This window comes from Coregonus lavaretus (assembly GCF_964263955.1).
Source record: "Coregonus lavaretus genome assembly, chromosome: 5".
In the NCBI taxonomy this organism is placed as follows: domain Eukaryota; kingdom Metazoa; phylum Chordata; class Actinopteri; order Salmoniformes; family Salmonidae; genus Coregonus; species Coregonus lavaretus.
This window is the reverse complement of record NC_139992.1, coordinates 10,666,109-10,681,741: the sequence shown is the minus strand read 5'-3', so window position 1 is coordinate 10,681,741 and position 15,633 is coordinate 10,666,109. Positions and strand designations below refer to the sequence as shown.

Below are 15,633 nucleotides of genomic sequence, written 5' to 3'. Positions count from 1 at the left end.
TAAAAATAACAGATACCTGAGCTCATTCCATGAAATGACTCACCGATTATTATTACACAGTAATATCACAACCCCTCCTTTCCTATAAACCATTAGCATCATTTGACCAAATAGTAGTAGGATCTAGTCATGTGAATTAGTGTCAGTAAGTCACCCACAGAAGTGGGATAAGTGGTGACTGGCAGTAGCGTTGGCACGTCTGCCTTCTTGGCCATGCCTGTGTGTGCTCACTGTACCACTGCCAGCCCTGCGGACGACTTCATTCTAATGAATGAGTGGTTTGCCTACATGTCAAGCGCGACATGTCACAATGACACAGAGACAAATACAGGGGATATTTTTTTTTTTACGGCTTTCCAGTAACATCACAGGCTCCATTCGGCTCACTGGTGAGAGTGGATTTCCAACCAAAAGCACTATACGTTCACTAGGTTACCACACACACACACAAACCCCCACTCTTCTCCTCATGCAGTCTTGCTCATCCCCCTCACGCCTACATCCTCCCGGCTCGGCGTTAGAATATATTCTACATCACTATCTGGAGTTGGTTCTCGTACCAACAGGCTGAAAACACCAAGTAATCTGACAGATGCGGATGCATTATTTAAGAACAAGTCTCTTGTTATTAGTTAAGTGTCATACTTCGATCCCTGAATTGCCCCACGCCTTCTAAAATCGCACCTGACAGACGTGCAATTTTGTGTGTGCCACAAGCTCTCAGGTTGGTTGCCATCATTTAGGAATAAACCAAATAGAACGAATGACAGACGGCCGTATCGATCCGCGCTCTGCATTCAATACACTAAAAACCACTGCAATTATAAACCATCACAATGTTATTCAAATAGCGTCTTGTGCTTAAAACCAAATTATAGCACTATTATAGCCTACCGTGCAATCAAGGTGCTATGATCCATTCATATAACCAACAAAAACAATCAAATAACATGAAGAATGCAGACTTGTCTCCAACAAGACATTGCTTGTCATTCATTGCAGTATAAAACCGTTACAATCGGCAAGCGAGATGCAATCAAGAGCCGTTTAAGACAGAGATGAGCTAGACAAACTAGATAGTATATCACAGACGCGTCCATAGCAGCCTCTCTCCCTCTAGACCGTGCTGCCTGCTAGTGTGATCAACTTGAGAATGTTTTCATGACAGGCTGCATGGGCTAACATGTGAGCGCCGCAACTCAGCAGCTCGAGCTCCGGAGCCTCAGCAGCGTACAAGTGATGATTTACAAATACTAGGCTACTACTGTAAAGTAAAGAAAAAGCAGTAAGTCACCTGCTGCCAGTTCTCCTCCAGCGAAGGCATTGCAGAGAAATAGCCAGTGTCATGCACGAGTTGGAGTTCCTGAAAAATACTGTAATTCGCCAACACGTCCATGTTGATGCGCGATTTGAAAATAATTTACTTTGATCCACCGGAAAAAATACAACCCCACTTTTGTATGGTGAGGGATTAACAAAAAAAAAATGTATTCAGATCCTGCTCTGTGCGTCTGTCCATGCACCAGAAAGTATATCTCTATATACCACTGGAACTAAATAATACACAGAAGAACCACTATAAACAACAGAAAAAGAAGAGTTGAATATTATGTCACTGAACTGCAATCCTTTTTTCTCTAGCGTTAACTCTCAGGTCTTCAGTCCAGGAGTGGGATGCCAGCTCGGTGACTTGAAACGTCCATCTATTTCCGCATTGCCAGAGATGCAATCTTCGCTCTATAAATTCCAGGTTGCTTTTTCCACTGGCTGCAGTAGCTTAATCAGGCGACTGGGCGAGTAGCTCGGGCTAGCTGTCTAGTGAGCGGAGCGAGCCAAGCGACTCGGAGGGGGGAGTGGTTTGTTGTCAATCAATTCCGTGCGTGACCATATAAGGTAAATAGGGTTTGATGATCTCACTGGCGTCCAATTAAGGCGGCGCTAAAATAGGTAAAAGGGAGGAAAAGAATGAATGGAGAGCCGCTATTGGCTCTGTGTTGCTGTCACTCTGTTCATACATAGCAGTGAAAGGTGAGCTATTTTTAGATGGCTATATAAACGCAGCAACATACTTCCTTCACTCAGTTGAAGTCTGTAGCTGAACAGGAAGCATACGAACCTTCCAGGCTTCAAAATAACTTATTTTAAACACATTTAATACTCCTAAAACATGTTTTCACTGTAATTCATTAAACACACCATCGAGTATGGTTTTAACGGAAGAAGTGTTCGGACATGAGACCAACAGGAACTCGGGGGCTGTGATGTAACAGCTTTCCCAACACAACACAGCTCCTAGGCGACTTCTCTTGTGGTTTAAGTTTGCAGGCTTTAACTGGACACCCACTGTGTAATACTGAAGTCAACGTGTGGACTATCTGTTCTACAGTGCCTTCAGAAAGTATTCACACCCCTTGACTTTTTCCACGTTTTGTTGTGTTAAAGCCTGAATTTAAAATGGATTAAATGTAGATTGTTTTGTCACTGCCCTACACACAATACCCCATAATGTCAAAGTCGAAATTTTTACAAATTAATTAAAAATGAAAAGCTGAAATGTCTTGAGTAATTAGTATTCAACCACTTTGTTATGGCAAGTCTAAATAGTTCAGGAGTAAACATTTGCTTAACAAGTCACATAATAAGTTGCATGGGCACACTCTGTGTGTAATAATAGTGTTTAACATGATTTTTGAATGACCACCTCATCTCTGTACCCCACACATACAATTATATGTAAGGTCCCTCAGTCGAGTAGGGAATTTCAAACACAGATTCAACCACAAAGACCAGCGAGGTTTTCCAAATGCTCGCAAAGAAGGGCACCTATTGGAAGACGGGCAAAAAAACAAAACAAAAAACAGTCACTGAATATCCCTTTGAGCATGGTGAAGTTATAAATTACACTTTGGATGGTGTGTTAATACACCCAGTCACTACAAAGATACAGGTGTCCTTCCTAACTCAGTTGCCGGAGAGGAAGGAAACCGCTCATGAGGCCAATGGTGACTAAAACAGTTACAGAGTTTAATGACTGTGATAGGAGAAAACTGAGAATGGATCAACAACATTGAAGGTACTGCACAATACTAACCTAATTGACAGAGTGAAAAGAAGGAAGCTTGTACAGAATAAAAATATTCCAAAACATGCATCCTGTTTGCAACAAGGCACTAAAATAATTCTGCAAAAAATGTGGCAAAGCAATTCAGTTTTTGTCCTGAATACAAAGTGTTACGTGTGGGGAAAATCCAATCCAACACATTACTGAGTACCACTCTCCATATTTTCAAGCATAGTGGTGGCTACATCATGTTATGGGTATGCTTGTAATTGTTAAGGACAGGGGAGTTTTTCAGGATATAATTATGATGAATTAAACTTTCAGCAGGACAATAACTTAAAGCACAAGTCCAAATCTACACTGGAGTTGCTTACCAAGAAGACAGTGAATGTTCCTGAGTGGCCGAGTTATAGTTTTGACTTAAATCTACTTGAAAATCTATGGCAAGTCCTGAAAATGGTTGTCTAGCAATGATCAACAACCAATGTGACAGAGCTTGAAGAATTTTGAAAATAATAATGGGCAAATGTTGCACAATCGAGGTGTGGAAAGCTCTTAGAGACTTACCCAGAAAGACTCACAGCTGTAATCACTGTCAATGGTGCTTCTACAAAGTATTGACTCAGGGTTGTGAATACTTATTTAAAATAGATATTTCTGTATAATTGTTTAAAAAAAAACTTTGCTAAACACATGCTTTGTCATTATGGGGTATTGTGTGTAGATGGGTGATACAAAAATGAATTTAAACCATTTTGAATTCAGGCTGTAACACAAAAAAATGTGGATAAGTCAAGGTGTATGAATACTTTCTGTATCTGTAGCTTGAGGGAAAAATAATATACAAAAAGTTTTGCTTTCCCTTAAAATACACACTGTTTTTATCAAAGCTAATCACAAACCATTTTAATTCTTATACAGTACTTCTAGGCCTTATGGATTGTGAATAATTTTATTATGATTACCAGAAGTGTGTTGATTGGGGATGTAATTAATCATTTGGGCATATTGAGGCATACATCAGCTGCCTGTTTTTAAATAAACATTTCAGGGGAAAGGGAACAATCTACCTTGGCTACTTTACATTATTACATAACAGTCATGTAAATATATAGGTGAACATTTACATATTATTTAAAGGCCAGGGTAAGGGGAGATTTAGTCACAAATTATTTGAGTTTGTTTGCATAGTTAATGCATATAAATTGAAATGTGAATACACAAACAAGTTTCACAGTTATTGCAATGCTTACCTGGACTGTAATAACACTGTACCTTGTTATGTGTATACTTTACTCTACTATTTCTATTTTTGACTACTTTTACTTCACTACATTCCTAAAGAAAATAATGTAGTTTTTACTCCATATGAATACTTAGCAGGACAGGGAAATGGTCAAATTCACACACTTATCAAGAGAACATCCCTGGTCATCTCTACTGCCTCTGATCTGGCGGACTCCTGCCTCTGATCCAGTGTGCCCCCTGGCTCTCTGTAAATAAATAAAAAACAAGAAAATTGTGCTGTCTGGTTTGCTTAAAATAAGGAATTTTACATTATTTATACTTGTACTTTTGATATGTAAGTATATTTTAGCAATTACATTTACTTTTGATACTTAAAGAGGAAGTTCACCCAAAAACACTTCTGGGCCCTTTATAACACTTGCCTGGTTGTTTGTCAGTACCCCAGACAGTTTTTAGGTTCATTGCTTGAGTATTTAGATGTAGGTAATAAGCTGATTCCATCTAAGTCAATCAGAAATTGTTACAGGAGTGGGTTGCAGTTCCGGAGCGACCCACTAGGTGTCATCCTCTGACAACAATAGGCACCTCCCCACTCACAGTCGGGGTGTCACGATCGTCGGAGGAAGTGGACCAATGCGCAGCGTGATAAGTGAACATACTTTATTTTGTTGAGAACACCACACGAACAAAACAACAAACGATACGAAACGTGAAGTCCTTGGTTACAATACAAACCATACGGAACAAGATCCCACAACACACTGTGGAAAACAGGCTGCCTAAGTATGGTTCCCAATCAGAGACAACAAGCAACAGCTGATACACGTTGCCTCTGATTGAGAACCACACCGGCCAACATAGAAACAAATGAACTAGATAATCACCCTAGCACACAAAACACATAGAAACCACACACCCTGGCTCAACATAACAGAGTCCCAGAGCCAGGGCGTGACAGTACCCCCCCCCCCCAAAGGCGCGGACTGCGACCGCGCCAAACATAAACCGAACAGGGGAGGGCCGGGTGGGCATTCCTCCTCGGAGGCGGTTCCGGCTCCGGGCTTGACCCCCACCCTCCAACAAACCCCCCAAAGCGCCCCTGGTCCGGTCTGGCCCTGCTGGCCGGAGCTGGACTGAACACTGGTGGAGCGGATTGCTCTAGCTCCGGAGTGGAGCAGCTGACCGGTGCCGGACCAGGCACCGGTGGAACAGGCACGGGCTGTGCCGGACTGATGACGCGCACCACAGGCTTGGTGCGGGGAGCAGGGACGGGCCGGACCGGGCTGACGACGCGCACCATTGGCTTGGTGCGGGGAGCAGGGACGGGCCGAACCGGGCTGACGAAGCGCACCACTGGCTTGGTGCGGGGAGCAGGAACAGCCCGGACCGGGCTGGCGACGCGCACCATTGGCTTGGTGCGGGGAGTAGGAACAGGCCGGGCCGGGCTGGCGACGCGCACCATTGGCTTGGTGCGAGAGGCAGGAACAGGCCGGACCGGGCTGGCGACGCGCACCACTGGCTTGGCGCGAGGGGCAGGAACAGGCCGGACCGGGCTGGCGACGCGCACCACAGGCTCGGTGCGAGGGACAGGAACAGGCCGGACCGTACTGGGGACACACACCACTGGCCCTACGCGGGGATCAGGAACGGGCCGGACCGGACTGGCAACACACCCCAGTACCTCTCGCCGTGCCTCTACATTCTCCCTCCCCCTGGTGACCAGTGACTCCCGTAACCTGGTGGCCTCCTTTGCCAACCCGCTGAACCACTCTATCCCGGCCTCCTGCTGCCCCGTCATCCACGGCGTGAGCCCCCCCCCTAAAAAATTTCTGGGCGTCTCTCATCCCCGTGGACCAGGCCTCCATGGCTCTCGCCAGACTCTCGCTCCTCTGCTCCCAAGTCCAACCTGTCTCCTCCTCCCGCGGCTTGACCCAGTCGAGGTGGATATCCGCTAGAGTCCTCTCTGGCATTGGCTCCTGGACACGCTGCTTGACCCAGTCGAGGTGGACATCCATCAGAGTCACCTCTGGCGTTGGCTCCTGGACACGCTGCTTGGTCCAGTTATGGTGGGATCTTCTGTCACGATCGTCGGAGGAAGTGGACCAAAGCGCAGTGTGATAAGTGAACATACTTTATTTTCACCACACGAAACAAAACAACAAACAATACGAAACGTGAAGTCCTTGGTTACAATACAAACCATACGGAACAAGATCCCACAAAACACTGTGGAAAACAGGCTGCCTAAGTATGGTTCCCAATCAGAGACAACAAGCAACAGCTGATTCTTGTTGCCTCTGATTGAGAACCACCCCGGCCAACACAGAAACACAAGAGCTAGATAATAACATAGAAACACAAACACATAGAAACTACACACCCTGGCTCAACATATAAGAGTCCCAGAGCCAGGGCGTGACACGGGGCTAATTATCTGCCTATTGGTGTCACCTGTGTCTATATGCCCTCACTTCCCTTGCTCAGTTTACTCTGCTAATTCCTTGATGTCAAGCAGTACGTATCAGTGTCTGATCACGAGACGGTAGGACAGGTACTCAAGAACTGTTCTCCCTGTGTCTTTGTGGTTTTCAGTCAGGGTTAGTATTTTGTATTGTTTGCTGTCAGCCTGTTTTTTGGAGACCTATGTGCTCCTCATTTGTTTTCGTGTATAGTCCGTTGTTTTGTATCCTGGCTTTTGGGACCACCAGTAAAGATCCTTGTTTCACCATCATTGCCTACGGTCTATCCTGCACTGCACCTGGATAACACCTCACACCAACCCTTACAAGATATACATTCACATTTTATATTTTAGTCATTTAGCAGATGCTCTTATCCAGAGCGACTTACAGTTTTAGTGACTGCATACATTTTTCATACTGGCCCCCCGTGGGAATCGAACCCACAACCCTGGCGTTGCAAGCGCCATGCTCTACCAACTGAGCTACAGGAGGCCCAAAATACCGCCCAAACACACCGCTCTGGCCTCCCATGACCGCAATAGTCCTTATAATGACTTTCTCTGCACAATTTTTCAGCGAATTTATTTCAGTAGGTATATTTTTACCAATGCATTTGGTTATTTTCGTATTGAAATCCAGGAAGTAGATTAATGCGTGGCGTGAGTCAGGACGCCGGACTTCCGAGGTGGGTGTGGTTGAAGGATGTAAACAATAATTGTATTTTCTCACGCCCTTGTTAAATTTAGTTAGATTAAAGAATGTCAGATCGAGAACGAAGATGAAATTGGAGACCTGCCTTATTTTCAGAATGGTACTGTTGTGCCATATTGGTTTGAACCAGAGTATACTGAGGCTGAGTTGTTCCATTTGCGGGCTGACCGAGAGAAAATGGCTAGAGAGAGACAGGAGCGAGCAGATGTCAAGGAAACACAGTCTACTTGAACAGAGCAATACTCAATCATGAGGCATCAAAGCCAAAGGAACTGCATAATATCAAGAAATGCTATAGACGGAAGGAAAGTAGTATAGAAACCAACCAAAAAACAATAAGGCAACAACAAATTAAATCCCTTTTAGACAACTTCCTGGACAAAATGTTTCACTGTAATAGTGAAGGTGTAAACTTGGAGGTAGAAAACCTAAACAGTATATTTGACTTCTCAGCTTCGCTATCAAATAAAAAAATGTCAAGCAGACAACCTAAGAAAATTAACAACAATGACAAATTTGATGAATAATGCAAAAACCTAAGAAAGAAATTGAGAAATCTATCCAACCAAAAACATAGAGACCCAGAAAACCTGAGTCTACACCTTCAATAGGGCGAATCACTAAAACAATAGAGAAATAGAAGGAAAAGCATGTCAGAAATCAGCTCAATGTAATTGAAGAACCCATAGAATCTAACGACTTCTGGGGAAATTGGAACACACTAAACCAGGGTTTCCCAAACTTGGTCCTGGGCCTCCCCTGGGAGCAGGTTTAGTTTTTTTGTCCTAGCACTACACAGCTGATTCAAATACCCAAAGCTTTATGATGAGTTGGTTATTTGAATCAACTGTGTAGTGCTAGAGCAAAAAACTAAATGTGCACCTAGAGGGGGGGCCTAGGACCAAGTTTGGGAAACCCTGCACTAAACAAACAACAACACAAAGAGTTATCTATCCAAAACTGAGATGTGTGGATAAACCACTTCTCCAATCTTTTTGGCCTTAAATCAAAGCACAAACAGCAAAAACATATACATGATCAAATACAAATATTAGAATAAACTATTAAAGACTACCAGAACCCACTGGATTCTCCAATTACATTGAATGAACTACGGACAAAATACAAACCCTCCAACCCAAAAAGGCCTGTGGTGTTGATGGTATCCTCAATGAAATGATAAAATATACAGACCACATTCCAATTGGCTATACTTAAATTCTTTAACATCATCCTCAGCTCTGGCATCTTCCCCAATATTTGGAACCAAGGACTGATCACCCCAATCCACAAAAGTGGAGACAAATTTGACCCCAATAACTACCGTGAGATATGCGTCAACAGCAACCTTGGGAAATGCCTCTGCATTATCATTAACAGCAGACTCATACATTTCCTCAGTGAAAACAATGTACTGAGCAAATGTAAAATTGGCTTTTTACCAAATTACCGTACGACAGACAACGTATTCACCCTGCACACCATAATTGTCAAACAAACAAACCAAAACAAAGGCAAAGTCTTCTCATGCGTTGTTGATTTCAAAAAAGCTTTTGACTCAATTTAGCATGAGGGTTTGCTATACAAATTTATGGAAAGTGGGGTTGGGGTAAAAACATACAACATTATAAAATCCATGTACACAAACAACAAGTGTGCGGTTAAAATTGGCGAAAAACACACGTTTCTTTCCACAGGGCCGTGGGGTGAGACAGGGATGCAGGTTGAGCCACACCCTCTTCAAAATATATATTAATGAATTGACGAGGGCACTAGAACAGTCTGCAGCACCCGGCTTCACTCTACTAGAATCTGAAGTCAAATGTCTACTGTTTGCTGATGATCTGGTGCTTCTGTCCCCAACCAAGAAGGGCCTACAGTGGCACCTAGATCTTCTGCAAGATTCTGTCAGACATGGGCCCTGACAGTAAATCTCAGTAAGACAAAAATAATGGTGTTCCAAAAAAGGTCAATTTGCCAGGACCACAAATACAAATTCTAAAAATCAGCGCCATAGCTAACTTCCACAACCCATTGCCCTTTATGGTTGTGAGGTCCGGGGTCTGCTCACCAAACAAGAAATCGCAAAATGGGATAAACACCAAATTAAGAGTCTCCATGCAGAATTTTGCAAAAATTTCCTCTCTGTACAATGTAAAAAGCCAAATAATGTATGCAGAGCAGAATTAGGCCGATACCCGTTAATTATAAAAAAACAGAAAAGAGCAATTCAATTCTATAGCCACCTAAAAGGAAGCAATTCCCAAACCTACCATAACAAAGTCATCACCTACATTGAGATGATCCTGGAGAAGAGTCCCCTAAGTAAGCTGGTCCTGGGGCTCTGTTAACAAACACAAACAGACTCCACAGAGCCCCAGGACAACAACAACACAATTAGACCCAACCAAATCATGAGAAAACAAAAAGAGAATTACTTGACTAAGAGCAAACAGAGCAAACTAGAATGCTATTTGGCTCTAAACAGAGAGTACACAGTGGCAGAATACCTGAACACTGTGACTGACCCACAATTAAGGAAAGCTTTGACTATGTACAGACTCAGTGAGCATAGCATTGCTATTGAGAGAGGCCACTGTAGGCAGACCTGGCTCTCAAGAGAAGACAGGCTATTTGCACACTGCCCACAAAATGAGGTGGAAGCTGAGCTGCACTTCCTAACGTCCTGCCAAATGTATGACCATACTGGAGACACATATTTCCCTCAGATTACACAGACCCACAAAGATTTCGAAAACAAATCAAATTGTATCTATTGGGTGAAATACCACAGTGTGCAATCACAGTAGCAAGATTTATGACCTGTTGCTACAAGGAAAGAGAAACCAGTTATGACCAAACACCATTGTAAATACAACCTATATTTCTTTTTATTTCTTTTCTCTTTGGTACTTTAACTATTTGCACATCATTACACCACTGTATATAAACATAATATGACATTTGAAATGTCTCTATTCCTTTGGAACCTTTGTGAGTGTAATGTTTAATGTTTATTTCTGATTGTTTATTTCACTTTTGTGAGTTCTCTATTTCACAAGCTTTGGCAATGTAAACATATGTTTCCTTACCTTTACCAACAGACAGTGAATGTCTCGGCTGTGTTGGAGACTTTCTTCAGAATGCCCAGGATCAACTGAAAACGAAGGTCCAAATGTGAAGCTCTCTGAAGCCTAAGTGTTTTGGCTAATATTACTCACAAGATATTTATATTACTCTCTAAAATGAAAATAAATAGCCTACCTAATGACATCCTTCCAACTGTATTTTCCAGTATCCTGCCTACATCCCATAATGCAACTGGCTACTATTACTCCTCTTCAAGTTAGTCTGACAATGATGATATGCTGGCTAGGTAAACAGTGTCTAGAACGAGTGGATGCGCGCCATAGAAATAGAATGTATGGAACGCGCACTTCACAATCTGGGTCTACATAAACAATCATTTATATTACCAAACAGCGTAAGAAGTATAAAGTCAATAGTGGTAGTAGAGAAGAACATGTTGCTTGCAATTGCCAGTCAAGCTTTTATACCAATAACATCCTAATTAGCCTGTAAACCCACACAATAAGAAAAGCAGCCTCACACTTGACCACTAACAGCCTTTGAACAATAAGTTGGCTATACAGTCTTCAAGTATACGAGACGAAGAGAGCCGTCAATAGTATTGCAGCGTGTAGCCTTTCGGTTAAAGTTTTGGGCCAGTAACCGAAAGGTTGCTGGTTCGAATCCCTGAGCTGACAAGGTGAAAATACTGTCTATGTGCCCATGAGCAAGGCACTTAATCCTAACTGCTCCTGCTAGTTGCTCTGGATAAGAGTGTATGCTAAATGCCCTAAACGTAAATGTACTGTGCCATCATCAATAAGGCTTATAAATGAATATGCTTAATGATCCCTGAGCCTGCTACATTTTATGTTGTATAGTCCTAGGCCTATTTATTTTCTTGATTGTTGTACATAACATTGTCATGTATTTATGTTCTGTCTCTCTAGACAATACAGACTGCTCTCTTATCAGATCACCCTGGAGTGGATGCTGAGAGGAGAACATCTAGGTCAAGACCAACGACTGGTACTCCCAGCCTCTGTGGTGGCAACAATTATATCTAACTACCCTGACCTCAGCAGCAGCTACATTGTATTCCAGGAAGTTGAGGAGGCTCATAGTGTTATATACGAATAACACTTTCAAGAAATAACATTGTAGTTAATAGTTATAAAACAACAATTACACAGTTACTATGGCATGCACACTGTCACTCAGCATTAGTTAGACTAGGGATTTACAAACATGTTCCTGGAGAGCAACCGTCTTGTAGGTTCTCACTCCAACAGGTGAGCTTGATTAGGGTTGGGTTTGATTGAAAACCTATAGGATGGTAGCTCTCTTGGTATAAGGTTTGAGAACTGTGGGGTTATGTAAAATAGACTCTCTTCTGCTGTTTTGAGAAGGAGACTAGGAGAGAGGACGCGAGGAGCAATTGAGATCTTCCCACAGTATCCTCCTACTCATTGCTCCATGTGCTGGCTCAGGCCTGGGAGGGAGCACGCTTCCAAAACTTCCCCCGGTGCAAAACACGCCTACCTGGGCGCCCAGGCCAGATGAATCAAATCCCCTCATTGAATAGAACGGGTGTTCCCATTCAAGACAATGATGGCATAATGAGTGGACTGCCGGCCATTGCTAGTGTACCCATAGGAGCAAGGCAGGAAGTAAAAGCATAAAGTAAAAGCAGGAAGTGTACCCATCAACCTGTGCTGTGATTTGTTGAATCAACTCAACTGACATTTCAAAAAATACATTCCAGTGCATGAGCCACATCAGTTAGCATCATTTGAATGAACATTCTACATTACCATGGAAATGATTGCATCACGCACGGCAAGAGGTACCGATGCTTCAAGTCTGGAACCAACAGGACCCTGAACAGCTTCTAACCCCAAGCCATAAGACCACTAAATAGTTAACCAAATAGCTACCTGGACTATCTGCATTGACCCTTCTTCCACAAACGTTATTACTCACTGCATACGCTGCTGTTTCTGTCACTTTATTCCTAGTTATATGTACTACCTCAATTACCCCTGCACATCGACTCAGTACTGGTACCCTGTGTATATAGCCAGGTTATCGTTACTCATTGTGTATTTATTACTTTTATTATTACATGTTTTACTTTTCTATTATTTCTCTGTTTTTTCTCTCTGCATTGTTGGGAAGGGTCCGTAAGTAAGCATTTCACTGTTAGTCTCCACCTGTTGTTTACAAATCATATGACAAATAACATTTTATTTGTGACAACACCAGGCAGCCATTGCAAGTGTACCCATGAGAGGTTCCAAGCCTGTTCTATTCATTCTGATTTCTACGCCCATGAGTTCACCGGAATGAATACACCCCTGAATGGTGGTCTACATAGCAGTCACACTGCACGCAGCCACCAATAATTGCCAATCTCAAGAAACCATTTCTGTTTGGACCTCGCTTTGTGCACTGGGGCATTGTCATACTGAAACAGGAAAGGGCCTTCCCCAAACTGTTGCCACAAAGTTGGAAGCACAGAATCGTCTAGAATGTCATTTTATTTTTCCGTTATTTAACTAGGCAAGTCAGTTAAGAACAAACTCTTATTTACAATGACGGCCTACACCGGCCAAACCCGGACGACGCTGGGCCAATCACGGCCGGTTGTGATACAGCCTGGAATCGAACCAGGGGGTCTGTAGTGACGCCTCAAGCACTGAGATGCTCGGGAGCCCATTGTATGCTATAGCGTTAAATGTACCGTTCACTGGAACTAAAGGGCCTAGCCCAAACCATGAAAAACAGCCCCAGACCATTATTCCTCCTCCACCAAACTTTACAGTTGGCACTATGCATTGGGGCAGGTAGCGATCTCCTGGCATCCGCCAAACCCAGATTTGTACGTCAGACTGCCAGATGGTGAAGCATGATTCATCACTCCAGATAATGCGTTTCCACTGCTCCAGAGTCCAATGGCGGGGAGCTTTACACCACTCCAGCCGACGCTTGGCATTGCGCATAGTGATCTTAGGCTTGTGTGTGGCTGCTCGACCAAGGAAACCCATTTCATGAAGCTCCCGATGAACAGTTCTTGTGCTGACATTTCTTCCAGAGGCAGTTTGGAACTCGTCAGTAAGTGTTGCAACCGAGGACAGACGATTTTTACGCGCTACGCCCTTCAGCACTCGGCGGTCCCGTTCTGTGAGCTTGTGTGGCCTACCACTTCGTGGCTGAGCCATTGTTGCTCCTAGACATTTCCACTTCACAATAACTGCACTTTCAGTTGACCGGGGCAGCTCTAGCAGGGCAGAAATTTGATGAACTGACTTGTTGGAAATGTGGCATCTTATGACGGTGCCAAGTTGAAAGTCACTGAACTCTTCAGTAAGGCCATTCTACTGCCAGTGTTTGTCTATGGAGATTGCATGGCTGTGTGCTCGATTTTATACACCTATCAGCAACGGGTGTGGCTGAAATAACCGAATCCACTAATTTGAAGGGTTGTCCACATACTTTTGTATATATAGTGGACTTTGAATTGGAGCTTTCCAGTCCATGGTGGAAAGGAGATGGGAACAAAACCCGGTTTCAACCGGTCCCCATTGTAGTCAGTGGCCACAAAGTGATCACTGGACATGGTCATCCACAGCTGTTGAATGACTTCAGGCATCGTATCGACACCATAAGCCGGATGTCGGATGGCCTGCATCCATGCCTGACACAAAGCTCCGTCGCAGTCAGGAAAAGAGTGGAAATGTGTGGTGTATTTGTATCTGAGCAGAACATTATTGCACTTCATTTTGGCCAATGTCACTCAGCTACTCGACTACTAAAGTTATTCGCCTAGCCTTACTTTACTTTGGAGATTACTAACCGCTAGCCTAGCTAGCTGCCATATCTTACTTTACTTTGGAGATTACTAACCGCTAGCCTAGCTAGCTGCCATTACTTACTTTACTTCAGAGATTACTAACCGCTAGCCTAGCTAGCTGCCACCTCTTACTTTACTTCAGATATTACTAACCGCTAGCCTAGCTAGCTGCCATCTCTTACTTTACTTCAGAGATTACTAACCGCTAGCCTAGCTAGCTGCCATATCTTACTTTACTTTGGAGATTACTAACCGCTAGCCCAGCTAGCTGCCATCTCTTTGTTTACTTCCTTTCATTCTGATTTCCTTTCTTGAAGACCAATAGTAAGACGCTCCTTCGTCCCGCCTCCTGTAATTATCCATTTTAAAACCATGAAGAAGAGTATCTACCGGATTACAGACTATGTGGAAGACCTTTGCACACGAAGTAGGTCTTTGTTTTTTTATACTTTCTACATTAAACAACACATGTATTTGGCAATTCAATGACGAGACACCAATCATTGTTTATGTAACAATACATACACCGTTTTTAATACACACATTTTAGGTAATTTCGGAAATTCTGCATTTTTATATAAAAATACAGAAATCTACAGTAAATACTCAAACAATGAACCTAAAAACTGTCTGGCGTAATGACAAGTGTTATAAAGGCCCCGGAAGTGTTTTGGGTGAACTTCCCCTTTAAGTATATTTAAAACAATTTTTTTATTTTATTTTACTCACATACTATTTTACTGGGTGACTTTCACTTTTACTTGAGTCATTTTCTATTAAGGTATCTTTACATTTACTCAAGTATGACAATTGGAGACTTTTTCCACCACTGATGCCTGCATGCCTTTGTAGGCCACACATACACGTATACACAATGTGCATTAAGGCCATCGCTACAGTCCATCTCTGATTTGACATTGTAATCAGACAGGAATATTCTTACAAACTAGCCAGTTCAACTTGCAAACAGTTATTGTGAAACATATTGTGCCGTAACATGGCCTGGCTGTGGTTGTGTCCCAAATGACACCTTATATAGTGCGCTACTTTTGACCAGAGCCTGGTGGTGCACTATAAAGGGAATAGGGTGCCATTTGGGACACAACCTACTGCTGTGCAGCCTGCAGGATGTGTTAACAGAATCCAGATCCTTCATTATAATCAGACAGTATCTGCTAAGTAACCATTCACAATGTAGGACAAAACCATCAATATGGTAAGATAGGATA

The 15,633-nt window shown here is 43.0% G+C and overlaps 1 protein-coding gene across 1 annotated transcript in view; it reads right to left on the bottom strand.

Annotated features, from left to right (window-relative positions):
• The window catches only part of LOC311129567 (Krueppel-like factor 7), a 47,904-nt gene extending 46,149 nt beyond the window's left edge, over positions 1 to 1,755 (bottom strand). The window contains exon 1 of the mRNA XM_084161899.1: positions 1,295 to 1,755. Within this exon, the coding sequence (XP_084018025.1) occupies positions 1,295 to 1,396 (102 nt within the window). The 5' untranslated portion in view covers positions 1,397 to 1,755. The remainder of the gene's footprint in view (positions 1 to 1,294) is intronic.
• Between the last annotated feature and the right edge of the window lie 13,878 nt (positions 1,756 to 15,633).